The 25,864-nt window shown below is 65.2% G+C and overlaps 3 protein-coding genes across 4 annotated transcripts in view; 1 reads left to right on the top strand and 2 right to left on the bottom strand.

Annotated features, from left to right (window-relative positions):
• Positions 1 to 1,103, bottom strand: SCT (secretin). 2 transcript variants are annotated; one of them, XM_055143186.1, is made up of 4 exons: positions 830 to 1,096; positions 659 to 760; positions 413 to 505; positions 1 to 157 (listed from the first exon to the last, which is right to left on the bottom strand). In XM_055143186.1, exons 1-4 carry the CDS (start codon positions 901 to 903, stop codon positions 64 to 66), a joined length of 363 nt encoding a protein of 120 aa, XP_054999161.1. In that variant the 5' UTR covers positions 904 to 1,096; the 3' UTR covers positions 1 to 63. The 2 variants fall into 2 exon arrangements, with proteins under 2 accessions (XP_054999161.1, XP_054999162.1); XM_055143187.1 differs by having other exon boundaries at positions 20 to 157; positions 413 to 534; positions 830 to 1,103.
• Positions 902 to 10,774, top strand: DRD4 (dopamine receptor D4). Its single transcript, XM_055143842.1, has 7 exons — positions 902 to 1,007; positions 4,938 to 5,026; positions 5,230 to 5,412; positions 6,189 to 6,301; positions 6,371 to 6,783; positions 6,865 to 7,104; positions 10,369 to 10,774. Exons 1-6 carry the CDS (start codon positions 902 to 904, stop codon positions 7,065 to 7,067), a joined length of 1,107 nt encoding a protein of 368 aa, XP_054999817.1. The 3' UTR covers positions 7,068 to 7,104; positions 10,369 to 10,774.
• DEAF1 (DEAF1 transcription factor) overlaps positions 8,408 to 25,864 on the bottom strand; it is a 19,844-nt gene continuing 2,387 nt past the window's right edge. Inside the window, exons 3-12 of the mRNA XM_004603127.2 lie at positions 25,731 to 25,860; positions 25,475 to 25,621; positions 24,634 to 24,773; positions 24,487 to 24,552; positions 23,965 to 24,091; positions 23,596 to 23,724; positions 23,177 to 23,305; positions 19,724 to 19,971; positions 13,943 to 14,032; positions 8,408 to 8,686 (exon numbers count right to left, since the gene is read on the bottom strand). Of these exons, the coding sequence (XP_004603184.2) occupies positions 8,582 to 8,686; positions 13,943 to 14,032; positions 19,724 to 19,971; positions 23,177 to 23,305; positions 23,596 to 23,724; positions 23,965 to 24,091; positions 24,487 to 24,552; positions 24,634 to 24,773; positions 25,475 to 25,621; positions 25,731 to 25,860 (1,311 nt within the window). The 3' untranslated portion in view covers positions 8,408 to 8,581. The remainder of the gene's footprint in view (positions 8,687 to 13,942; positions 14,033 to 19,723; positions 19,972 to 23,176; positions 23,306 to 23,595; positions 23,725 to 23,964; positions 24,092 to 24,486; positions 24,553 to 24,633; positions 24,774 to 25,474; positions 25,622 to 25,730; positions 25,861 to 25,864) is intronic.

Below are 25,864 nucleotides of genomic sequence, written 5' to 3' on the forward strand. Positions count from 1 at the left end.
GTGCCAAGGGCAGCGCCCCCTCTTCCTCCCTCCCCTTCCCGGATCAGCCTTCGGGCTGCAGCGTCACAGGCGGCGGACGGGCTCCTCTGGCACGGGAACCGGGGCCTGCACTCCACGCCTCGGGCCGCGGGTCAGCTCCAGGCTCCTCAGCGGCCTCCTGACAACACAAGGGGTTTGGGGGGCAGGAGCCCCGGCTCTGCTCAGGTGGGGGCTCCTGGGTGCCCCCCACCAACTGCTGCTGGTGATGGGTGCTAGGGGGACTAGGTTGCTGAAGGACGGGGGGTCTTGGGTGTGAGGGTGAGGGGGTGCAGGAGCCTGGGGCTTTGGGGCACAGAGGGGGGCGGGGGTCCCGGGCAAGGCGGGGCGGGGCTGGGGACGGGGCTGGGGCGGGGCGGGGTCCCGGCCACCTCACCAGGCCAGCAGGGCGGGCGAGTCGGTCCACAGCAAGAGGACCTGCTCCTCGGCAGGCTGGGGCCAGGCCGTGCTGTTCTCTGGGTCCGGCTCGCTGCCCCCCACCCCAAATCAGAGTTAGTCCTGGAGTCGGGGGCGGGACATGGCAGATGTGAGGAACCCCGTGGCAGCCGGTCCGGTCGCGGAGGCCGCCGCACGACGCTGGCCTGGCCCGGGCCCCGCCCGCCTGCCCGCCCGCGCTGCCCACCTGCGCCTGCCCACCAGGCCCTGCAGCAGCCTCTGCAGGTGCGCGCTCTCGCGCAGGCGGCTCAGCTCGCTGGTGAACATCCCGTCCGAGTGCCGCGGGGGCCTGCGGGCAGAGGGGCGCGTGAGCGGGGCGGGGGCGCCCGGGCCCCCCACCCCCGGCCCGGGGCCTTGCCTGGGCGGGCCGGGCCGGGCCGCGGCGCCCCCCAGCAGCAGCAGCAGCAGCAGCGGCAGCGGCCGGGCCGTCATGGTGCGGGCGGTGCCGGGGCCGCGGCCGCGCGCGCTTTATAGCCGGGCCCCCCATCGATCGCCGGACGCCCGAGGCCGCCCCCCGCAGCTGTCCCCGCGCCACGGTGGCGCCCGCCGGCCACGGGCGGTCAATAAGGATTTGGGCGCCGGATCCCGCGCGCCGCCCGCGCGCCCCGCCCGCGTCCTGCCCACTGCGGTCTCTCCCGCGGGGCCCTCCAGGCGCCAGACCCAGCTCAGGCCACCGTCTCGGGGGAGGGGGGTGCCATCCCAGAGCCCCAGAGGGCCCCTGAGCACCGCCGGGCGGAGACCGCCCCAGCCCGAGCCTCTCAGACCCCCCAGAAGCCGTGGAACCATTTCTCAAACCCACAGGCTAGTGCCTTGCCGGTCACAGGCCCAGCCCAGGGCCCTCACAAGCAAAGAACTTTCTAGTTGGGGCCAGAGCCGTAGTCCAGTACTCGGGAGTGATTCCTGAATGCAGAGCCAGGAGGAACCCTTTGGCACAGCTGAAGAGTGGCCCCCCTGAAAAGAGTCCGCCTTCCATCCTTTCCTCCCTCCTTCCTTCCCTCCCTCCCTCCCTCCCTCCCTCCTTCCTTCCTTCCTTCCTTCCTTCCTTCCTTCCTTCCTTCCTTCCTTCCTTCCTTCCTTCCTTCCTTCCTTCTTTTGTTCTTCCTTCCCTCCCCCTTCCTTCCTTCCTTCCTTCCTTCCTTCCTTCCTTCCTTCCTTCCTTCCTTCCTTCCTTCCTTCCTCCCTCCCTCCCTCCCTTCCTTCCTTCCTTCCTTCCTTCCTTCCTTCCTTCCTTCCTTCCTTCCTTCCATCCTTCCTTCCATCCTTCCTTCCCTCCTTCCTTCCTTCCTTCCATCCTTCCTTCCATCCTTCCTTCCCTCCTTCCTTCCTTCCTTTTGTTCTTCCTTCCCTCCCTCTTCCTTCCTTCCTCCCTTCCTTCCATCCTTCCCTCCTTCCTTCTTCTGTTACTTCCTTTTTCTCTTTCTTCCATCCTTCTTTTTTTCCATCCTTCCTTCCATCCTTCTTTCTTTCCTTCCTTTTGTCCATCCTTCCTTCCTTCCTTCCTTCTGTCCTTCCATCCTTCCTTCTTCACTTCCTTCCTTCCTTCTTTCCTTCCTTTCGTTCTTCTTTCCTTCCTTCTTTCCTTCCTTTCATCCTTCCTTCCTTCTTCCCTTCCTTCTTTCCATCCTTTCCTACTTTCCTACCTTCCTTCCTTCCTTCCTTCCTCCCTTCCGCCCCTCCATCCTTCTTTTTTACACCGAGTGGTGCTCAGGCTTTAAGATCAGAGATCACCTTGGTGGGCCTTGGGGGACCCTACGCGGTGCCAGGGGTTGAACCCAGGTTGCTCGTGTGCTGGCAAGCGCCCTGGAGAGATACCTGCTGTGTATCTCTCCAGGCAGAACTTATTTTCATATGTGCATTTTCATTGCACACCAGGGACACCAAAGGGGAAGAATTTGCAGACAGTTGACGACCTCATCCTGGTCACCCACATCCAGGTGCTTGCCTCATGCCTCAGAAAAGAATCTCTAGTCAGGACACATAGTGAGGGCGAGATTTCCATTCCCAGGGCAGAGAAACGGTGGCACACTCAGGGTGGAGAGCCGTGGCAGGAGATAGGACACAGAAAGACGCAGCCCAGGGGGACCTCGGCCACTCACACTGGAGGGGGTAGGGAAGTGCTCAGTGTCCGAGCGGAATCCTCGTGTGTCCGTGTGTCCCACTTGTGGAAGCAAGCAAGGCTCTCCCTCACCCTCCCCTCCAGCCCCCAGTGGCAGTTCTTCCAAATGAACTCCCGGCCAGGCACTGAATGTGTACTGTCTCAGGGGAAGGGAGCGGGCAGACGGGGTTTGATCTCCGGCCCTGCATAGACTCTCCTGGGCCCCACCAGGAATGGGTCCTGAGCACCGCTGGCTGTGGCCCACCCCTGGACGGGATGTGGGGTCCATGCTGTGAGTGCCCACAGCGGCCCCCAGGCCACTGCCCGTCCTGCCCCCACTCGTCTTGCGGGTCAGCTTGGCTGGAAACCAGCGCTGGGCTCCTGGGGATGCCAGGTCGAGTTGCCTGTGTTCATACCTACCTGAGCTGTGCTAGGGAGAGAACCCAGATCTCATGCATGACCCCTGAGTCCCAGCCCATGATCCCCTGAGTTAGCGGATAACTTCATGTCTTCATCCTAACAGCAAATCCTTTACCTGGCTGCCCTTCAGGAGAGTCTTAGTTAGCCCTGATTTTTTTTTTTTTTTTGGCGTTTTGGGTCACACCCGGCAATGCCTAGTGATCACTCCTGGCTCTGCACTCGGGAATCACCCCTGGCAGTGCTCAGGGGACCATATGGGATGCTGGGAATCAAACCCAGGTTGGCCGAGTGCAAGGCAAACGCCCTCCCTGCTGTGCTATTGCTCCAGCCCCAGCCCTGAATTTTCTTAAAGATGTTCTCTCTGGGGCCGAAGATAGGACAGCTGGCACGACTCTGGCCTTATCTGGAGGTTCTGTGACCCCGAGCCAGGCCAGGGTGAGTCCTGAGCACAGAGCGCTGAGCGCCACTGGTGTGGCCCCCACACAACATTCTATTTCATTGTATTGCTTATTTAATACTTTATTTTATTCCTTCTCTCCCTCCTCTTCCTTTGTAGCTGTCGTTATTGGTTGGTGTGTTTTGGAGAGCGGGGGGGGGTGCCGGCGTGCTCAAAGGCTGTTCCTGGCTCTGTGCTCAGGAGGGTACTGAGGGACTTGGCAGTTCCGGGACTGAACCTGGGTCAACCAACGCAGCTGCATGCCAGGCTCGTGCCTCATCTCCTGGACTATCTATCCAGCCCTGCCTTCGACCTCTTATTGTTTTGTTTGGGGACCACACCCAGTGTTACTTAGAAATTAATTCTGACTCTGCACTCAGGAATCACTCCTGGCAGAGTACAGGGGACCATATAGGGTGCCAGGAATCAAACCTGGGTAAATCGCATGTGAAACAAGCTTCCTGTCCACTGTACTATCTCTCGGATCCCTGTTTTTTTCTCATTTTCGGATTAGTGAGAGCTCCTTTTATGGTGCAGATGTCATACGATTCCTCCAAGTTTATTTTTCATTTTCAAAATTGTTTGACTAATTATATATATTTTTATTTATCCACATACATTTTATTCTATCTTATTTTGGTTTGGGGGTCACACAGCAGTGATCATGGTTTATTCCTCTGCTCAGGGATCCTCCTGGCAGGGCTTGGGGGACCCAATGGGGTGCCGGATTGAAATGATTCAGCCGTCTTAAGCCCTGTGATACCCCTCTGCCCTGAGGGGTCTCATTTGGGGGCTCTTCTTTGCTGTGTGACGGGCACTCTGGTAAGGTGGCTCCCATTTCTCATTAAACCACAAAGCGAGTTCCTGGGCAGGAGTGTGAAGCGTTTCCTGGGGCTGCGGCACAGCGTGGGCCTGGGGTCTGCAGTCACTGCGGGAGCCGGTGAGGCACAGAAGGGCCGGCAGAGGAGGCCCCTTCGCCACGGCCAGGGCTGGGACGCTGGGGTGTCAAGCAGTTGGGGCTCTAGGACGGGGGGGGGGGGGGGGGGGGGCGGGGCGGAGCCTAGAGGGGCGGGGAGGCAGGTACAGGACTTTGGGGGCGGGGCTCCAGAACGAGGGGCGGAGCGGAGCCTAGAGGGGCGGAATCCAGGGGAGGGACAGAGGTCAGGCCTCTAGGGGAGGGGCTCTGGAACGCGGGCGGGGCCCAGAGGGGCGGGGCGGCCGAGAAGCCGGGGGCGGGGCTCCAGGAGCGGGGCCTAGGGGGACTGGGAGTCTGCACTGGGGACGGGGCGGTGCCTAGAGGAGCGGGACGGCAGGTACAGGACTTTGGGGGCGGGGTTCCAGAACGCGGGGCGGGGCGTATGCACCAGAGGCGGAGCCTAGAAGTGTGGGGCGGCAGAGAAGCTGGGGCGGGACTCCAGGGGAGGGACGGGGCTCAGGTCTCTGGGGGCGGGGCTCTGGAACGCGGGCGGGGCCTAGAGGGGCGGGGCGGCCGGGAAACCGGGGGCGGGGCTCCAGGAACGGGGCCGAGGGGGGCGGGGCGGGCGGGAAGCCGCGGGCGGGGCCCCGGAACGTGGGGCGGGGCGTCTGCACTGGGGGACGGGGCGGTGCCTAGAGGGGCGGGGCGGCAGAGAAACCGGGCGGGCCTTCGGGGGCGGGGCGTCTGCGCTGGGGGCGGGGTCGGGGCGGGGCTCCGGGACGTGGCCCGAAGGACTCGGAGGGGGCGCGACCTTAGCGCTGTTCCCGGTGCTGGGCGCCCTGGGCCATGGAGAACCGCAGCGGCCCGGGAGCCGAGGCCGGGCCGGCGGAGGCGGCGGCGCTGGCGGGGGGCGTGCTGCTCATCGGCGCCGTGCTGGCCGGCAACTCGCTAGTGTGCGCGGGCGTGGCGGCCGCGCGCGCCCTGCAGACGCCCACCAACTACTTCGTCCTCAGCCTTGCGGCCGCCGACCTCCTACTGGCCCTCCTCGTGCTGCCGCTCTTCGTCTACTCGGAGGTGAGCGGACCTGCCCTCCACCCCGGCCCGCCCGCTCTGTCCTGCAGGCCAGCAGGGACCCCAGACACAGGTCACAGGCCCCCTCGCTGGGCCCGGGTCCCGGGGGACCCCGGCCACGGCACACTAGGAGCTGAGGCCGCAGACTGACTGGCCACGGGGGTGGCGGTATCGTTTCACTGTGGGGTGCGGGCTGGGGTGTGACCCACACCCCGCATAAGCTCAGGCCCTTGCATGGGTTCTGCAGGGTGTCTGCTCGCCAGGCTTGGGGAGGGGTCTTAAGGTGGAAGTGTGTCGGAGGGGCTGGCCGGAAGCGTCGGAACACAACACCTGCAGCAGCCTAATCTGCTAATCCCACGAGTAAGCAGGAGGGGATTTAGCGGGCCCAGGGCCTACGCGCTTGTCCTCCCCACGCCCCCCTGCGCCTCTTTGTCCTGGGACAGTGGTGTTTGCTCTCACTTTACCTGTGATGCGACACCCTGGGATGTGGGTGCGGGTCCCACCTGCTGCCTGAACCCCACCTCCTGGGAGCAGTTGTCATGGGCTCCCACCCCGTGCGTACCCCACCCCGCCCGCCGGAGCAGCAGTGCAGCAGGCAGGGCGCTTGCCTCACGTGCAGACCAGGTTCCATCGGCACCCCACGGGGTCCCCAGCGCCCCGCCAGCAGTAAGCCCCGAGCACAGCCGGCTGTGGCCCCAAAAACAAAAAAGTGAGGGTCAGGTCAGAGAGCGGGCCCGGGTGCCGGGGCTAATGTCCACGGCCTTCTGCGGCCCCTCCAGGTCCAGGGGGGCGTGTGGTTGTGGAGCCCCCGCCTCTGCGACGCCCTTATGGCCATGGACGTTCTGCTGTGCACCGCCTCCATCTTCAACCTGTGCGCCATCAGCGTGGACAGGTGGGCCCCGCCCCGCCCTCCTCCGCGCGGACACCCCACGCCCCTAACCTGTCGCGCTCCGTCCCGCAGGTTCGTGGCCGTGGCGCTGCCCCTGCGCTACAGCCAGCGGGGCGGGGCCGCGCGGCCACTGCTGCTCATCGGCGCCACGTGGCTGCTGGCCGCGGCGGTGGCCGCGCCGGTGCTCTGCGGCCTCAACGACGTGCGCGGCCGCGACCCCGCCGTGTGCCGCCTGGAGGACCGCGCCTACGTGGTCTTCTCGTCCGTGTGCTCCTTCTTCCTGCCCTGCCCGCTCATGCTGCTGCTCTACTGGGCCACATTCCGGGGGCTGCGGCGCCGCGAGGTCACGCGCCGCACCAAGCTGCGGGGCCCCGCGCCCCGCGCCCCCGACTGCGCATCGCCCCCGCCGCCCGCCCGCGCGGAGCGGCGCGCCGGCATCCCGGGCCGGGAGCGCAAGGCCATGAGGGTCCTGCCCGTGGTGGTCGGTGGGTCGCGGGCCGGGCGGGGCGGCGGGGTGGGGGGCGGGGGCAGGGGGGTGCGCAGGGGCTCACGCGCGCCGCCCGCAGGCGCCTTCCTGCTGTGCTGGACGCCCTTCTTCGTGGTGCACACCACCCGCGCGCTCTGTCCCGCCTGCGCCGTGCCCCCGCGCCTGGTCAGTGCCGTCACCTGGCTGGGCTACGTCAACAGCGCGCTCAACCCACTCATCTACACCGCCTTCAACTCCGAGTTCCGGCGCGTCTTCCGCAGGACCCTGGGCCTGCGCTGCTGACCCCGGAGAGCTGTCGGCCGCCTGCCCCTTTGCTCTGGTAGGTGCCCCCAGCCCGCAGAGACCACCAAGCTGGCACTGCTCCTTCTTGGTAGGACAGAGGCCTGGGGCTGGTCCTGGGGGCCCAGGGGGAGCCCCTCACCATTTGAACAGGTGCCGAGAGGTGGGGAGCCAGCCCCAGCTCCCTGCACCCCACCCTGGGGATGAGAGGCAGCTCTGGCCCCACCAGCCCAGTCCCAGTGTGGGTGTCGGGGACATGGCCTAGCACGAGGTGTGTGTGCCCAGTCCCCTGAGGAGACCCTCTGCCCCCCTCCTTGGAGGTCCTGGTGTGTGGGACGCTCTGTAGCATTCATGCTGAGCCCGATACTTAGAGGAGCCTCCTGGGGTGCAGGGACATGGCCTGCTGCTGACCCTGCGGGTGGCCCCAGGCTGGGCCATGAGCACTTGGGCGCCTCACCGGGGAGCCTCAGCAAGGCTAGCCTCAGACCCACTCAGAGGCTGAGGTTCTGGGGGCCACCGAGGCTTCATCACTGTGGAGGCCTGTGGGGTCTGTCCAACTCCTGTCCCGTCACTGTCCCCTCAGTGCTGTATGTGGGCAGAATCCCCAGCGCTGCCACCAGCTGGGCTTGGGAGCAGCCAGGACACCTCTGCTCACTGCATGGCACTGAACAGTCAGGACACTCGCCCCCCGGCACCCGGAGTGGCCAGGACACTCGTCCCCCGGCACCCAGAGTGGCCAGGACACTTGCCCCCTGGCACCCGGAGTGGCCAGGACACCTCCGCTCCCCCATGGCACTCCCTGCTCCATCCCACATGCAAGGGACTGGGCCAGGCCATGCCAACATCTGCAGGGGCCGGTCTAGTGACCAGGAGGCCTCTGCTGCCCCACTCGGCCCACGGCTCACCGGCCCGGCCCCACTTGTGTTCTACAGGAGGGGGGGCGGCAGAGGCCTCTGCAGAGCTGAGCCCCAGGGGCCAGGCCACCATGTCTGCCGCAAGCAGCAGGCTGAGAGGCAGTGCCCTGTGGGTCATTCGGGCACCAGGGTCGCTGGTCTGAATCCCAGAGCACCTGAGCACAGGTGGGGACAGGATGAGAACCCCCTAAGCTGGCGTAGGAAAGCCCCGGATAGCTGCGGGCTGAGGCCCGGAGGAGGGAGGGCAGGCGGGCCCGGCACAGGGCGTTTGGAGGCGCCCGCCTGTCACCCCAGGAGCAGACTGACTGAGGAGGGGCCAGCGTGACACCCCCGTGGGGCGGGGAAACTGGGCCTTTCCACATGCTGGAGGCGTTCAGCAGGCCCAGGTGCCCCGTAAGCCCCGGGGAGGCCCGAAGGAGGAGCAGGCACGCAGGGGACGGGTCCACACTTTATTGCGGGGACACATGTGGAGCACGTGGCTGGATGCCGGGCGCAGCCCCTCCCCTGCCGGGGTGCGGCACCCTGAGAGTCTGTTGGTAACTTGGCCAGCAAGTTCTCCCTTTCTCAACTCCCCAAGTCCTCCCGGGGCACAGCCGCCACGCTTCACACGGGCACCTTCTCCATGACACCCTCAGTGACGTGGACGTCGTCCGCCTGCACAGCGACTGCCGTGGCCTGGCCACACACGTGCTGGTGATCCTTCCAGTCCTGAAAGGGGGACACGGGCACGGGGAGCCCGCTTAGCTGCAGGGGAGATGTGTTCTGGCACGCAGCGTGTAAGAAGCCTGCACACACCCTGCACACACGTAGCCTCCCCCATGGAGCCCCGTACACACAGCCTCCCCCCAAGCCTCGCACACACAGCCTCCCCTGAGCCCCGTACACACAGCCTCCCCCCTGCCCTGCACACACAGCATCCCCCATGGAGCCCCGCACACACAGCCTCCCCCCAACCCCACACATACAGCCTCCCCCCAACCCCACACACACAGCCTCCCCCCAGCCCTGTACACACAGCCTCCCCCCTGCCCTGCACACACAGCATCCCCCATGGAGCTCCGCACACACAGCTTCCCCCCAATCCCACACACACAGCCTCCACCCAGACCCGTACACACAGCCTCCCCTCAACCCCACACACACAGCCTCCCCCCAGCCCCGCACACACAGCCTCCCCCCAACCCCGCACACACAGCCTCCCCCCAGCCCGGTACACACAGCCTCCACCCAGCCCTGCACACACAGCATCCCCCATGGAGCCCCACAGACACAGCCTCCCCCCAACCCCGCACACACAGCCTCCCCCCAGCCCGGTACACACAGCCTCCACCCAGCCCTGCACACACAGCATCCCCCATGGAGCCCCGCACACACAGCCTCCCCCGAGCCCCGTACACACAGCCTCTCCTCCCCAGTCCTGCACACACAGCCTCTCTCCCCACAGCCCTGCACAAACAGCCTCCCCTCCCTCCCAGCCCCCGCACCGCACACACAGCCTCCCCACCACCACAGCTTCATAAACACACGCGCACACACACAAACACATGCACAGACGCAGTTCCCCCATTCAGTCCTGTGCCTCCATTAGCCCCTGCACCTCCCTGGGCAGACACAGGTATGCAGAAAGCCTGGTCACATGCCCCCACATGGGCACGAGAGGCAACTAGGTATCCTGTATGGTCCACCCAGTATCTCTTATGCTTTCCACACCCCGTGACGAAAGCGCCTTTTCATGGACCAGAGATGTCAGAGAAAACGGAAACTCACCATGCTGCCCTGTCCTTAAAACGGGCTTCTCTAGGGGCTGGAGCAATCGCACAGCGGATAGAGCGTTTGCCTTGCATGCAGCCGACCCGGGTTCGATTCCCAGCATCCCATATGGTCCCCTGAGCACCCGCCAGGGGTGATTCCTGAGTGCAGAGCCAGGAGTAACCCCTGTGCATCGCCAGGTATGACCCAAAAAGCAAAAACAAAACAAAACAAAAAAACCACAACGGGCTTCTCTAAGCAAACCAGCATAATGTACCCCCTTCTATGGCAAAACCTGCCCGGTATCACACCAAGATTAAGTCCATTCTACCAGACTCCGCCCCATTCTACCGCAGACCCCGCCCCCATTACGCCAGACTCTGCCCCTGATTCTACCACAGACTCCGCCTCCATTACACCAGACTCCGCCCCCGATTCTACCAGACTCCGCCCCCATCACACCAGACCCCGCCCCCATCACACCAGACTCCGCCCCTGATTCTACCAGACTCCACCCTTGCCCCTGCGGCGCGTTCACTCTGGGGATCAGCTCCAGATCAAATTCAATGGCGCCAACTGCCTGAACCCCAAACACTGCCCTGGTGCGAGGGGCCCCCACTTCCTCCTACTTCTCCCCACAGCCCCCTCCAAGCCCTACCCAGACTCTAGAAGCTCCTCCGGAGTGACTTGCACTGAGAGACCGACCAAGCTGCTGCGGGTTGTTTATTCTGAGGAAAGCAAAAACAGACCTGCCCCTGTGAGCCTCATTTAGCTCCTGGACTCAGGGCTGGGAGGTGCGCTGGGTGGGCGATTCCGTGGTCTGCATATGCGAGGTCCAGTGTCCAGCTGCATGCTTCCCCCAGCACCGCCAGAGCAAACCCTGAGCACTGAGCCAGAGCACCACCAGGTGTGGTCCCAAAACGGAACAAAAAACAGATAAAAGGGCCAGAGAAATGTACAGCAGGCAGTGCACTTGCTTGGCACTCAGTCGACCCAGGTTCAATCCTCGGCATCCGTATGGTTCTCTGAGCACGGCCAGGAGTGATCCCCGAGCACAGAGGTGGGACTAAGCCTTGAGCACTGTCAGGTGTAGCCCACCAAAAGAACGAAAAGAAAGAAAAAGGAAGAAAGAGAGGAAGAAAGAAAGAAAGAAAGAAAGAAAGAAAGAAAGAAAGAAAGAAAGAAAGAAAGAAAGAGAGAAAGAAAGAGAGAGAGAGAAAAGAGAGAAAAGAAAAGAATAAAACCAAATTAAAACCTGGCCTCTTTGTCTGGAAAAAGTGGAAGAAAAGTCATGAAATTCAGGGAAAGGAGCCAAAAGAAAAAATGATAAAAACCTGTGGGAAACTGTCCCAATCATCCCCTAGTCAACATCCTAGGCTGGGACAGGCCCTTGGGCCAAACAAGTTTAGCCAGTTTAAACTAGGGGACAACTGGAGCAATAGCACAGTGGGTAGGACGTTTGCCTTGCACGCAGCCCACCCGGGTTCAATTCCTCCATCCCTCTCGGAGAGCCCGGCAAGCTACCAAGAGTGTCCCACCTGCTGGGGGTTGGGGTGGGGGTGGTGGGAGGGATACTGGAAACATTGGCGGGGGAGAATGGGCACCGGTGGAGGGATGTAAACCAAATGCAAACATGAAAGTTCATAAGTTTGTAGCTATACCTCACGGTGATTCATTAATAAAAAAAAAAATAAAAGAGAAAAAAAAACCACAGAGTATCCCACCCGCACGGCAGAGCCTGGCAAGCTACCCAGGGCGTATTCGATATGCCAAAAACAGTAGCAACAAGTCTCACAATGGAGACCCTACTGGTGCCCGCTCGAGCAAATCGATGAGCAACAGGACGACAGTGTACAGTGCAAACTAAGGGACAGGAGCAGAGAGCGTGTTCCTGTCCCCTGTCCATGGAGGCCGCAGCAGGACAGTGGGCATGGAGCCTGTGTTCAGCGGTGACCCCCAGTGCCAGGAAACACCTTTGTCTGGCCAGAGTGGAAACGGGAGCCCCGAACCCCCGCCAGGGGCCCAGGAGGCCCCACGGATATCAGAACCGACAGGTGCCCGGGAACTCCAAGAGCACGTGGGTGGGGAGAAGGGCAGCCATGCAGGGCAGCGGGTGCCTGCGGGGGACTCCAGGGGAGCCAGTGGGGCCGGCAAAGAGGAGGGCAACCGAGGGACTTTGTCCCCCCACAAGGCCAGGCGGAAGTGGGTGACAGGAAACAGGAGCAGAAAGCAGCGTGAGGGGCCGGAGCGATAGCACAGCGGGGAGGGCGTTTGCCTTGCACGCGGCCGACCCGGGTTCGATCCCCGGCATCCCATAGGGTCCCCCAAGCACTGCCAGGAGTAATTCCTGAGTGCAGAGCCAGGAGTAACCCCTGAGCATCGCCGGGTATGACCCAAAAAGCAAAAAAAAAAAAAAAAAGAAAGCAGCGTGAGAGCTGGGGCTGTGGGCAGATACCGAGGACAGACGGACGGGCGCGAGCCCCCTGCCCGCCGCAGGGAACTGGGACCTGTCAGACCAACACCGTGACCCTCTGACGACAGGTCACCCTGCCAAAACCCGGTTAGCAAGAACCAAGTGTGAATCCCACCTCGGGATGCAGGTTCCCGCCGGCGGGGGCAAGCGCGGGGACACAGCGCTGTCCTGCACGCGGCCCCGCCGGTCCCAGCCCTGAGCACTGCCTGTGGGGCTCAGGACGGGGAAGCGCATGCAGCTGCCTGTGCAGGGAAACACGGGACTTGGGGGCCACGTCACCCCCCAGAGCGCCAGAACCACTCAGGGCCGCCGGGCCGGGACCCAGCACTGCCCAACAACCCCCGGAGGAGTCTGGAAGGTTCCATCACGGCGAGATGCAACCCCCCGTGACCCACAGCCCCCCACCCTGGGCACAGAGGCCATGGCGCAGCCCTCCGGTCACAGGGGCGTGGCGCCACTGTCCCACCCCGTGGGAACAAGGCAGGCTGTGGGCTGAGGACGACGGCAGGAAACAGCAACTGGCCGCCGCGGCTGGCAGGCGGGAAAGCGAAACCAATCCGAGCCAGCTGCACCCGCAGGTGGAGGGGCACCGGGAGCACCCCAGAGTGAGCACTTCGCACACACCCCACTCTCATTACCCCCAACACACGGCCGGGTGGCACACCCCCGTCACAGACCCTCCACACCCCCTACGCCCACACACACCCAGACACCCTCACACCCCCACACCCAGAGATCCTTACACCGACAGACACCCTCACATAACCATAAACACAACCCTCACCACACCCCCCAGCACCCAGCACCCTCAAAGGCCACTGTCGATGCACCCTCACACTCACACCGACAGACACCTTTACACGTACCCCCCACAACCACAGCCACCCTCACAGTCACACACAGGCTCAACAACCCAGACACCCTGACAATCAGCACCACCAAACCCCTCACACGCACGCCCACCCCACACCATCAGACACCCAGACACCCTCACAAGCACACCCTCACCCACCCCACACCATCGGACACCCAGACACCCTCACAAGCACACCCTTACCCCGACCCCACACCATCAGACACCCAGACACCCTCACAAGCACACCCCCACCCCCACCCCACACCATCAGACACCCAGACACCCTCACAAGCACACCCCCACCCCCACCCCACACCATCAGACACCCAGACACCCTCACAAGCACACCCTCACCCTGACCCCACACCATCAGACACCCAGACACCCTCACAAACACACCCTCACCCACCCCACACCATCAGACACCCAGACACCCTCACAAGCACACCCTCACCCACCCCACACCATCAGACACCCAGACACCCTCACAAATACACCCTCACCCACCCCACACCCTCACAAACACACCCTCGCCCCACCCTACACCATCAGACACCCAGACACCCTCACAAGCACACCCCCACCCACCCCACACCATCAGACACCCAGACACCCTCACAAGCACACCCTCACCCCCACCCCACACCATCAGACACCCAGACACCCTCACAAACACACCCCCACCCACCCTACACCATCAGACACCCAGACACCCTCACAAGCACACCCTCACCCCACCCCACACCATCAGACACCCAGACACCCTCACAAGCACACCCTCACCCCACCCCACACCATCAGACACCCAGACACCCTCACAAGCACACCCTCACCCCACCCCCACCCCAGCCCCCTCCCCCCAGCAGCTCGTCACGCCCGCCAGTACCTTGCGCTGGCAGAAGGTGGAGCAGTAGTGGACCTTGTGGCAGCCAGTGCACTCGCTCAGGGCCTCCCGGCCGCAGTTGACACAGGTCCGCTGCAGGGACACCGACACAACAGGGTCAGCCCTCAGCACGAGACCCGCACCCCCCTGTGAGGCCTCACGGCCCCCGCTCCCGGGACCCCACGATTTACCCCTACACAGACATGTGGTGACGGCAGAGGAGGGCCCGGCCCCCCAGCGGGGAAACTGAGGCCCAGCAGGGCGGGCGGGGCAGGGGCGGAGGACAGTGGCCGCGGGGGAGGGAACACGGGAGCCCCCGCCAGCCCTGCCCGCCGCCTCCGCCCCTGACAGTCGGGGCTCTGGGTCAAGCCCCCGACAGGCCAGGAGCCGCTGGCCCGGCGTGCCCACTATGCCCACCCTGCTCCCCGGGCTCGCGCGGCCAGGAAGCCGCGTCCTGACACGGGCAGGCGCTGCCGGTGCAGGGGTCCGAGCCACGTCCTGCCCCGCTGCCGCCCGGCCCCGACCCCACGGCTGCCCCTGCGAGGTGGCTGCTGCGCAGGGCCCAGGAGCAGCTGGGGGGCCGTGGGTGGGGCCGGGAGGGCTGCGGGCCTTCCCCCAGCAGTTGGGGACCCCTGCGGGCTGACCCCACGGGTGTGGCCGGGAGAGGGAGGGGGAAGCGGCCTAGCCCGGCGCCAGGGGAGCCCGGATTAGAGTCGCCCGCAGCCGCCCAGGATCAAGGGATTTTGTTTCCAGGCAGCAGAGCCGCAGGCGACGGTCGCAGGCCTTAAACCGGCAGGCGGGCCGCGGGTGTGGCAGCCCCCCCACCGCCCCCCTCCGCCCCGTGTGGCTCGAAGGCCCCTTGGGGCACCCGGTTCCGCCAGGATCCAAAACCCGAGCCAGCACTTCCTCTCTCGCTTCCTCCGCAGCTCGCGGCGGATTCCTGGGGCCCGTGGGGCGAGGCGTCTCCCCACAGCTGGGCTCGGCGTGGCGGAGTCCCCGAGGCCCTGCAGCGGGCGGGAGCAGGAAGGCCACCGCGATGGGCCCGTCCGGGCGCCGTGGGCACGGCCGCGGGGACGGACAGGGGAAGAGCGCCGGCGCCCAGGGCTGTCTCCAGCGGCTGCGGCGGGGCCGGGCACACCTGTGGCCGTGTGAGAGGAGGAAGCAGCGCCCGGACCCACCGCCACCCTCGCCCGCCCGCGCCAGCCGGAGCCGAGGCCCACTGGGCCCTGTCGGTCTCCGGGCCTGGTGCCAGGCGGCCCTGCGGGCGCCTCCCGCCCTCAGCCCCCTGCGGCACGGCCGTCCTCAGCGCGAGGCGCCTGCACCGCAGGGTCTCCGGGCAGTGACCGGAACTGCCGAGGGGCACGGGGCAGCTCCTACGCCCTCAACGGGCGCCTCTGGCTGGGCAAGCCGAGCAGAGGGTTCGGGAAGGCTCACCCGCAGCCCCCACAGCATGGGCAGGGCAGGGGGAGTCGGGACTGGCACCCCAGGCCCCATACACACATGGCCCTGGGGCTCTCAGGGAGCGGGGCGCCCCCGGGCCCCCCAGCACTGTCCCCCCTGCCACTTGCTCCACAGACACGGAAGCTCGCGGGCGCGGACGGAGTCCAGGGCAGGGGCCACAGGCCCCGCCAAATGACTTCCCGCTTACTGGAGTTAATGATTCTCGAGACTTCCCAGGGGAGCCCCAGCCCTGGCTCCCGGCTCCCGACTCCCTCGGAGCACACGCCCACACAGATGCGCATCCCCCACACGCTTGCACACGCTCACACACACGCCCGGGGTGAGCTGCACGCACGGAACTGATGTGTGGGTGACACAGCCACAAGGGCACCGAGGACGGCCAGGCTCCGGGAAACTGGGCAGGGTCACACCTAGGGGACCTGAAAAGCAGAAAGACAGACCAAAAAGGCGACACGCCAGGCCCACAGCCACAGACCCCCTAGAGAGGGAGCACAGCCACAGCCCTTAGAGAAGGGAGCACAGTCACAGCCCCCCCTAGAGAGGGAGCACAGCCACAGCCCCTAGAGAGGGAGCACAGTCACAGCCCCCCTAGAGAGGGAGCACAGCCACAGCCCCCCCAGAGAAGGGAGCACAGCCACAGCCCCTAGAGAGGGAGCACAGTCACAGCCCCCCTAGAGAGGGAGCACTGTCACAGCCCCCCTAGAAAAGGGAGCACAGCCACAGCCCCTAGAGAGGGAGCACAGTCACAGCCCCCCCAGAGAAGGGAGCACAGTCACAGCCCCCTAGAGAAGGGAGCACTGTCACAGCCCCCCTAGAGAGGGAGCACAGCCACAGCCCCCTAGAGAGGGAGCACAGCCACAGCCCCTAGAGAGGGAGCACAGCCACAGCCCCTAGAGAAGGGAGCACAGACACAGCCCCCCTAGAGAGGGAGCACAGTCACAGCCCCCCTAGAGAAGGGAGCACAGTCACAGCCCCTAGAGAGGGAGCACTGTCACAGCCCCCCTAGAGAGGGAGCACAGCCACAGCCCCTAGAGAGGGAGCACAGTCACAGCCCCTAGAGAAGGGAGCACAGACACAGCCCCCCTAGAGAGGGAGCACAGTCACAGCCCCCCTAGAGAAGGGAGCACAGTCACAGCCCCTAGAGAGGGAGCACTGTCACAGCCCCCCTAGAGAGGGAGCACAGCCACAGCCCCTAGAGAGGGAGCACTGTCACAGCCCCCCTAGAGAGGGAGCACAGCCACAGCCCCTAGAGAGGGAGCACTGTCACAGCCCCCCTAGAGAGGGAGCACTGTCACAGCCCCCCTAGAGAGGGAGCACAGCCACAGACCCCCTAGAGAGGGGAGCACAGTCACAGCCCCTAGAGAGGGAGCACAGTCACAGCCCCTAGAGAGGGAGCACTGTCACAGCCCCCTAGAGAGGGAGCACTATCACAGCCCCCCTAGACAAAGGAGCACAGTCACAGCCCCCTGGAGAGGGAGCACAGTCACAGCCCCCCTAGAGAAGGGAGCACAGTCACAGCCCCTAGAGAGGGAGCACTGTCACAGCCCCCCCAGAGAAGGGAGCACAGTCACAGCCCCCTAGAGAAGGGAGCACTGTCACAGCCCCCCTAGAGAGGGAGCACAGCCACAGCCCCCTAGAGAGGGAGCACAGCCACAGCCCCTAGAGAGGGAGCACAGCCACAGCCCCTAGAGAGGGAGCACTGTCACAGCCCCCCTAGAGAGGGAGCACTGTCACAGCCCCCCTAGAGAGGGAGCACAGCCACAGACCCCCTAGAGAGGGGAGCACAGTCACAGCCCCTAGAGAGGGAGCACAGTCACAGCCCCTAGAGAGGGAGCACTGTCACAGCCCCCTAGAGAGGGAGCACTATCACAGCCCCCCTAGACAAGGGAGCACAGTCACAGCCCCCTGGAGAGGGAGCACAGTCACAGCCCCCCCAGAGAAGGGAGCACTGTCACAGCCCCCTAGAGAAGGGAGCACTGTCACAGCCCCCCTAGAGAGGGAGCACAGCCACAGCCCCTAGAGAGGGAGCACTGTCACAGCCCCCTAGAGAAGGGAGCACTGTCACAGCCCCCCTAGAGAAGGGAGCACCGCCCTAGCCCCCCCGAGGGGCAGGGAGCACAGTCACAGCCCCCCACCCCGGGGGCAGGGAGCACGGTCACAGGCGCTCCCTCCACCAGCAGGGCAGCGCCTCCCTCCCGAGGCTCGAGCTCCCTGGGGGCCTGGGCTTCTGGCAGGTCCCAGCCTTGAGGGACCCCAAGGCTGAAGGCCCACACAGCCTCCTGGGCCCCGAGAGGGAAGTCCGGCTAGGGGCCCGGCCACATGCCCGCCCCGCAGATCTGCAGACGCCAGCCAGACTCGGGTGCCAACCGCGAGAAGAGACGAGAGGGCTCTGTGGGCACCGCCACACCCCGACCCTCCAGCACCGGGCCCCCAAAGCTGCCAACCTCCGGGCAAGAAGACCCCATTTCCCGCCCGTGCTCCCCCTCCTCTCGGAGCTCAGGTGTGAGTTTGGATCCGCTTCCGAACAGTGGGGCTCCCAGGGTCCCAGTTTGGGGGTCACACCCAGCGATGCTCAGGCAGACTCCTGACGGGCAGAAGCGTACACGGTGCCGGGACCGAAGCCAGAGGCGTGCAAGGGAAGAAGTGCCAGCCCACGGCATGGTCCAGCCCTACAACCACAATTTTATGCTTCTGCTTTTTTGGGCCACACACACCTGTGATGCTCAGGGGTTATTTCTGGCTCTGCACGCGGGAATTTCTCCTAGCGGTACTTGGGAAATCATATGGGACGTGGGGATCGAACCTGGGCAGGCCGTGTGCAGACCAGCGCCCTCCCCGCTGTGCTCTCTCCTGCCCTAGGAACTACATGTCTTAGAAAACACTCCAAGGGCTGGAGCGGCATCACAGTGGGGAGGTGCTCGCCGTGCACGCGCATGACGCGGGTTCGATCTCCAGCACCCCAGATGGTCTCCCGAGTCCCAGGAGTGATCTCTGAGCAGAGAGCCAGAAGGGAGCCCGGAGCAGTGCCAGGTGTGGCCCCAAAACAAAAAACAAACAAAAACACTTTTTTTTTTTTTTTTTGCTTTTTGAGTCACACCCGGCGATGCACAGGGGTTATTCTTGGCTCTGCACTCATGAATCACTCCTGGCAGTGCTCAGAGGACCATATGGGATGCTGGGAATCGAACCCAGGTCGGCCGCATGCAAGGCAAACGCCCTCCCCGCTGGGCTATTGCTCCGGCCCCACAAAAACACTTTAAATGATCTCTTTAGGAGCCTGAGCGATAGCACAGCGGGGAGGGCGTTTGCCTTGCACACAGTCAAGCCGTGTCCGATCCCCAGCATCCCACATGGCCCCGCAAGCACAGCCAGAAGTGATTCCTGGGTGCAGACAGGAGTAACCTCGAACACCCCTGGGCATGGCATGCATGCATGCATGCGCGCACGTGCACGCTCACACACACCATCTCTAGCTTCCTCAGAGCGTGGCTGGCAGAGACCCATCAGGACCAACCCGGGGGCCCTGCGTGGACACACTGTTCCCAGAACGAGGCCTGCAGACACACAGTGCCAGGAGACCTGCAAGCCTGCAGGCATGGGTTCAAGTCCCCGGTGCCCACATGTACCCAGCACAACCCAGACAGCCTCCCTCTGTCCTCCCGGTGCCCAAAACCATGTTCAGACGCACCCACAGGCACACATGTGTGAGCACTATAAGGGGCGCGGCCACCAGAAAGCGACTGCCAGGCGGTGAACACATGTGAGCCCCCTTTGGTCACAACCCCAGTGCACACACACGCGTGTGAGCCTCAGCGTATATGTGTTCCCCCATGTGATCATGGCCTGGTTCACATGTATGACCCTATGTGGTTGTGGCACTGGAAATCACATGTATGTACCTCAGTGAACATGTGTGTATCCTCATGTGGGCCGGGTCCTGGAGCACACATATGTGAGCCTCAGTGAACACGCGTGTACCCCCATGTGGTCGCAGTCCTGGAGCACACATATGTGAGCCTCAGTGAACACACGTGTACCCCCGTGTGGTCGCAGTCCTGAAGCACACATATGTGAGCCTCAGTGAACACGTGTGTGTCCCCATGTGCCCGCGGCCCTGGCGCACACATGTATCCTGTGTGCTAGGCCCTGGCGCACACAGCAGGGGCCCGGGAGGGAAGTGGGAGGACAGGAGGAACCTGAAAAGCTCTTTCCTCTGACCCCGGGAAAGAGGAACCGACGAAAGCTGGTTTCCGGGCCACGCCCAGCAGCCCCGGCCCCAGACCCGCCGTCAACGGGCACTGCCCCGTCCCTGTCCACCCTTACCTCCTTCCGCTCGGCGTCCGCAGGGACTCGGGCTGGGCCCCCGGCGCCGTCTCGGTAGGCGCCAGCCTGCCTGGCCTGCTCGAACAGCGTCTTCAGCTGCTGCGCGGTGCTGAGCAGCGAGTCCACCATCTCCTCCAGGTACAGCCAGCTCCGCGGCTCCGGCACCTCCAGCCCGCTCAGCACCGCCGGCGACACGGCTTTGCTGGCCGCCGAGGGGGGCGCCGCCAGGGCGGGCAGCGAGGTCAGCACTGCAGGGAGAGGACAACATGGGCTCGCACACCCTCTCGGGGCTGCGCACAGGCTCTGCCGCTGAAGCCCGGTTCCACCCCCGAGCCCCGCCAGGAAGGAGCCCCGAGCACAGAGCCGGGAGTGAGCTCCGAGCACAGAGCCGGGAGTCAGCCCTGAGCACCGCCTGATGTGGCCCCCAACTCCATGTGACGGGCTGGAGCTCTGCCTGCGAGGCCCTGTCCCTGGCACCACATAGGGCTTCCCGAGCACCAGTGGGAGTGACCTGAGTGCAGGGCCAGGACCGAGCGTGGAGCTCAGCCAGTGTGGCCCCGAGACCCCACAGACCCCCATGGACACACGCCTCATACACCAGGCCCCAGGGTCCCCCCTTGCGATTCCCCCAGGCTGATCAAGTCCGAGGGGCTCTGCCGGTGCCCGAGACCTGTGTGGGGCTCGGCCTGGGCGGTCCCAGAGCTGGGCCAGCACAAAGGATGTGGCATGCAGGATGCGGGGCCAGTCTACTCGAGGGGGGGCCCACATCCAGGGCGGGTAGAGCCAGGAGAGGGGCAGGGGCGGTGGGTGAGGCTGCAGGAGGCTCTGCAGGGCTCAGTGACCAGCGCGTGAGCATGGCACCACACGCAGCCCGACTCGCGACAGCAGCAAGGGGAGGAGGCACGGAAACCAACGCCAGGCCCACGCACGCCGCGTTCTGCCTCCTGGTCTTGGGTGCTGCTCAGGGCACACTACAGGGTGCGGGGATTCAACCCGGGCAGGCTCTGGCCTCCCCCTCAGCCCGACCGTGCCAGTCCTGCAGCATCAGCAGACAGAGAAGGGGGGGTCCATGCACACGCGCACGTACACACAGTGTACTAAGTCACACGTGCACACACTTGCATATACACATATGGTGCACTGAGTCACACACATGCACGTGCGTGTATGTGCACAGTGCACCAAGTCACGCACATATGTACATGCAGTACACTAGGTCACACGTGCGTGTACACACGGTGTACTGTCACACCCACACACGCACACCTGCATGTACACACCCACTCACACAGTGGCCTTAAGCTGCCACAGAGAAGGGGCCAGGTCCGGGGGAGGACACGGGGCCGAGGGGGAGAGCACCAGCCATGGAGACGGGTGGCAGCTGAGGGTCCAGACCGCAGCATGGCAATACTGCCCAGTTGCAGGGCGGTCCCGCCATGGTCACGGCACCAAGGACACCTCCCAGGGCACCCCCACCCCGGCTGCATCTGCACTGGACTCGGGTGCAGCTCGGGGCGGGGAGGACAGGCGTGAGGAAGGCCCAGAGATGGGGTGACGGAGGTGCGTGTGAGCTGACCAGTGTGCGTGGACGACTGTGGGCGCTGGCCCAGCCAAGCGGGTTCCTGGCAGAACTCGGATGGGACCCAGAGCTTCCGGGCCCTCGAAAGAGCTGCCAGGGCCGACCCAGCACAGACCCTGGTGGGGGCTGCAGGGGCTGAGAAGAGAGAGCGCCGGGCCAGGAGGCAGGAGGGAGGGTGTGCGAGGCAGGTGTACAGAGATGGCTGCCAAGGTCTGCAGGGACGGGAGTGCAGGAGTGCAAACGTGTGGGGGCGGGAGCGCATGAGTGCAGGGGCAGGTGTGCAGTGTTCAGGGGCAGGTGTGCAAGTGTGGAGGGTGGGTGTGCAGGAATGCAGGTGTGTGGGGCAGGTGTGCAGGTGAGCAGCTGTGTGGAGGCCGGTGTGTGGGTGTGCAGGGGTGGGTGTGCAGGTGTGCAGGGGCAGGTGTGCAAGTGTGTGGGGGCAGGAATGCAGGTGTGCAGGAGTGCAGGTGTGTGGGGGTGGGTGTGCAGGAGTGTAGGTGTGCAGGGCAGGTGAGCAGGTATGCGAGGGCAGGAGTGCAGGTGTGTAAGGGCAGGTGTGCAGGTGTGGGGGGGCAGGTGTGTAGGTGTGCAGGAGTACAGGTGGCGGCTAGTGTGCAGGAGTGCTGGTGTGTGGGGTGGGTGTGCAGGTGTGTGCAGGTGGGTGTGCAGAAGTGCAGGTGTGTCAGGGCTGGAGTGATAACGCAGTGGGTAGGGCATTTGCCTTGCATGCGGCCGACCCGGGTTTGAATCCCAGCATCCCATATGGTCCCCTGAGCACTGCCAGGGGTGGTTCCTGAGTGCAGAGCCAGGAATAATCCCTGAGCATCGCTGGGTGTGACCCAAAAAGCAAAAAAAAAAAAAAAGAAGTGCAGGTGTGTGGGGGTGAATGTGCAGGAGTGCAGGTGTGTGGGGGCAGGTGTGCAGGAGTGCAGGTGTGTGGAGCGGGTGTGCAAGTGTGCGGGTGTGCAGGTGTGTGTGGGGGTGCAGGAGTGCAGGTATGCAGGGAGGGTGTGCGGGTGTGTGTGGGGGTGCAGGAGTGCAGGTATGCAGGGAGGGTGTGCAGGTGTGTGTGGGGGCAGGAATGCAGGTGTGCAGGAGTGCAGGTGTGTGGGGCAGGTGTGCAAGAGTGCAGGTGTGTGGGGGTGGGTGTGCAGGAGTGCAGGTGTGTGGGGGTGGGTGTGCAGGAGTGCAGGTGTGTGGGGCAGGTGTGCAGGAGTGCAGGTGTGTGGGGCAGGTGTGCAGGAGTGCAGGTGTGTGGGGCAGGTGTGCAGGAGTGCAGGTGTGTGGGGGTGGGTGTGCAGGAGTGCAGGTGTGTGGGACAGGTGTGCAGGAGTGCAGGTGTGTGGGGCAGGTGTGCAGGAGTGCAGGTGTGTGGGGGTGGGTGTGCAGAAGTGCAGGTGTGTGGGGGTGGGTGTGCAGGAGTGCAGGTGTGTGGGGGTGGGTGTGCAGGAGTGCAGGTGTGTGGGGGTGGGTGTGCAGGAGTGCAGGTGTGTGGGGGTGGGTGTGCAGGAATGCAGGTGTGTGGGACAGGTGCGCGGGCGAGCAGGTGTGCAGGGCGGGTGTGCAGGACTGCAGATGTGCAGGGCGGGTGTGCAGGTGAGCAGGTGTGCAGGGCGGGTGTGCAGGTGAGCAGGTGTGCGGGGGTGCTGGCACCAGGGAGGGGCTGTGTGGAAGGAGGGCGGGGTGACGGGTGCTCCCTGGCTGGAGACGCGCCCCGACAGGGCCCACGGCAAGTGCTGCACTAGGGGGCAGGTGCCGGCGGCCCGGCTGGTGTCCACCCTGCCATGCTCGTGCCACACCACAGGCCCGGGTGGCGGGGGGGCAGCATGTGTCCCGGAGACCGAGGGTGGGCGGACACGGGGCCACTGACTCACCTATTTTGGGGTGGGCTGTCGGCAGCGCAGCCTCAGGGAAGGGCGTCATCTGGCAGCTGCCCTGGTAGCCGGGGTAGTGGGGCTCGGGGTGGCCGGCCCGGCAGGGGGGCTGCACTCCCGCCTCCTGCACTGGGGGCAGAACACGCCTGCTGGCGGCCGACGCGCTCACACAGCTGGGGAGAGGGCCGGCAGGGGAAGGTGGGCGCCACCGGGGGTGACGGGGAGGGCGCACGGCCAGGTCGGCCGCTCCCGCCCCTCTGTGGGGTGCCCCAGGACCCCCCCACGACAGGGCCCGCCGTGTCACGCAGAGACTAAGGGAGCAGACGCGTCTGAAAGCATGTGGCTCGGAGCAGGACACTGCCACAGGGCCCAGCCCTGGGTGGCCGCAGGGGAGGGGCTCAGGGGAGGGGCTGGGTTACCCGTGGCTCCCGTGAAGACGTCGCCTTGGGCGGGGCTCTCCGAGATGACAGCGGTGGCCTCCACGGTGGACGTTCGGTCAAAGGTCAGGGCGCCCGAGGTAGTGATCTGTCCTGAGGGGGTCACTGTGACTGCAAGAGAGGCTGCGCCTCAGCCTGGCCCCTGCAGTCAGCTGTCCGCACCCCTGCAGTGCGGCCCGGGGGCCCGGCAGAAAGGGGGAACCGGGGCTGAGTGCTCCCGTACCCTGCCCACCAGCCGGGCCAACGGGGCCACGAGAACCCAGCAGACAGGGGGAGGGGACGGGGAGTCCAGGGACGGGGCAGGGGAGTCCCTGTCCCGGGGCAGCCGTGTCCCTCTGCCCTCTCACTCACAGGCCGTGGCCGCCGTGGCAGGGAGCAGCGTGATGTTTTTGGGGGGCTCCTTCTTCACGGGGGTGCTGGGCAGCTCATGTTCCTTCTTGCGCCTCTTGTAGGGGACGAAGAGCCTGACTGGGCCGCTCTGGGGCAAAGGTGGGGTTGGGGGCACGGGTGCGGCTGACCCCAACCCCGAGAGCGAGCAGAACAGTCACTCTGGGGAGGGCCCCGGGGGCAGCTCCACCTGGGCGACAGTGCACCCCCCGGCCACAGGTCCCTCTGCAGGGGACCCTCCGCAACGCGGGGAGTCACCCTGGAGAGCCGCTTGGCATGGTGGCCGCCCGCGGACCCCCGCCCGTCTACGGCCACACGGGCCGACAGCCACCGGAAGGGCTCCAGGCCCCCAAAGGGGCACCGTGAAGCAGGCACTGGAAGGCGGACTCAGCGTCCCCCCAGGTCCCTCCAACCCCCCCTCGGGGGCCAGTCACAGAAAGCTACACCCCTGAAGTCATGACCCCTGACCCCTGACCCGGTGCTCACCAAGGTCATGTCGTCACAGCAGGCGGCGCACGTGCAGGAGGCAGCGTGGGGGTTCAGGATGCCGTCCTGAGGGGGCGCGGGAGTCACCTCAAGGGCCCTCGGCGCCGCGGCCCCCCGCCCCCCCACCCCAACGGGCCCTGCGCCCACCTGGATGAGGCACTGCAGCGGGCGGCCCGCGTAGCGGATACTCCTCTTCCAGTCCTTGCTGCTGGCCCTCCCCGCCATGGCCTCGAACTCCGTGGGGCTGTACCAGCTGTCGCCCTGCTTGATGCAGCGGCCTCGGCCCCCTGCAGGATGGCCGGGCCTCAGCGGGGCCCGCAGCCTGGCCCGCAGCCGCCCCACTCAGGGCCGCAACCCCGGGGACAAGCCTGCCCACGGGACACCGCCGACGGACAGACGGACGGACAGGGCGGGAGGGGGAGCCGAGCCCACGGGACGCCAAAGACAGACAGACGGCCAGAGAGCCTGAGCCTGTGGGACACCACTGACGGACAGACGGACGGACGAGGAGCCCGAGCACACGGACACCGCTGACAGACAGACAGACGAGGAACCCGAGCCCGCGGGACGCTGACAGACGGGCAGACAGACAGACAGGAGCCCGAGCCCGCGGGACGCTGACAGACAGACGGACAGACGAGGAGCCTGAGTCCGAGGGACGCTGACAGACAGACAGACAGACAGACAGACGAGGAGCCCGAGCCCGCGGGACGCTGACAGACAGACGGACAGACGAGGAGCCTGAGCCCGAGGGACGCTGACAGACAGACAGACAGACAGACAGACCAGGAGCCCGAGCCCACGGGACGCTGACAGACAGACGGACAGACGAGGAGCCTGAGCCCGAGGGACGCTGACAGACAGACAGACAGACAGACGAGGAGCCCAAGCCCGCGGGACGCTGACAGACGGGCAGACAGACAGACAGACGAGGAGCCCGAGCCCGCGGGACGCTGACAGACGGGTGGACAAGGGCCGGGCGGCTGACCTGAGCCCAGCCTGTTCTTGTACAAGGTCCCGCTGATGTTGCGGCAGCGCACGGGCAGCTCGCTGTCGTACACCGAGGGGTCCCAGTTGTACTTGGTCCCGCCCTTCTCCTGGACAGAAGCCAGAGCCGCTGGAGGGGACGGAGGCCCTGCGCAGAGGAAGCAGCGAGGGAGTGGCCCGGGGCCCACGGCACACCGGGGAGGCGACCGCCCGGGCCGGCCGGGGCAGGAGGACAGCGGGCGGCCAGGCCGCAGTACCTGGGGTGAGCGGGGCCGCGGGGCCCTTGAGCCCGGCCGTCTCCACGATGCTCCCGTCCGTGTGCACCACGATGAGGGTGGCCTTCTCCGCGCTCAGGCTGTCGCCCAGCTGCAGGGCCGTCCGGCCAGACTGC

Source organism: Sorex araneus, chromosome 6 (assembly GCF_027595985.1).
Source record: "Sorex araneus isolate mSorAra2 chromosome 6, mSorAra2.pri, whole genome shotgun sequence".
Classification (NCBI taxonomy): Eukaryota; Metazoa; Chordata; class Mammalia; order Eulipotyphla; family Soricidae; genus Sorex; species Sorex araneus.

What these genes read in the sequence shown, in the direction of transcription:
- DRD4 (XM_055143842.1), top strand. Translation starts at nt 902, where the DNA reads ATGGTGCGGGCGGTGCCGGGGCCGCGGCCGCGCGCGCTTTATAGCCGG. An exon ending in GCAGCTGTCCCCGCGCCACG is followed by an intron (nt 1,008 to 4,937) that starts GTGGCGCCCGCC and finishes GCGGGGCTCCAG; the next exon opens with GAACGGGGCCGAGGGGGGCG. An exon ending in CGCTCTTCGTCTACTCGGAG is followed by an intron (nt 5,413 to 6,188) that starts GTGAGCGGACCT and finishes CGGCCCCTCCAG; the next exon opens with GTCCAGGGGGGCGTGTGGTT.
- SCT (XM_055143186.1), bottom strand. Translation starts at nt 903, where the DNA reads ATGACGGCCCGGCCGCTGCCGCTGCTGCTGCTGCTGCTGCTGGGGGGC. An exon ending in GCCCGGCCCGGCCCGCCCAG is followed by an intron (nt 761 to 829) that starts GCAAGGCCCCGG and finishes CTCTGCCCGCAG; the next exon opens with GCCCCCGCGGCACTCGGACG. An exon ending in TCGCCCGCCCTGCTGGCCTG is followed by an intron (nt 158 to 412) that starts GTGAGGTGGCCG and finishes TTGTGTTGTCAG; the next exon opens with GAGGCCGCTGAGGAGCCTGG.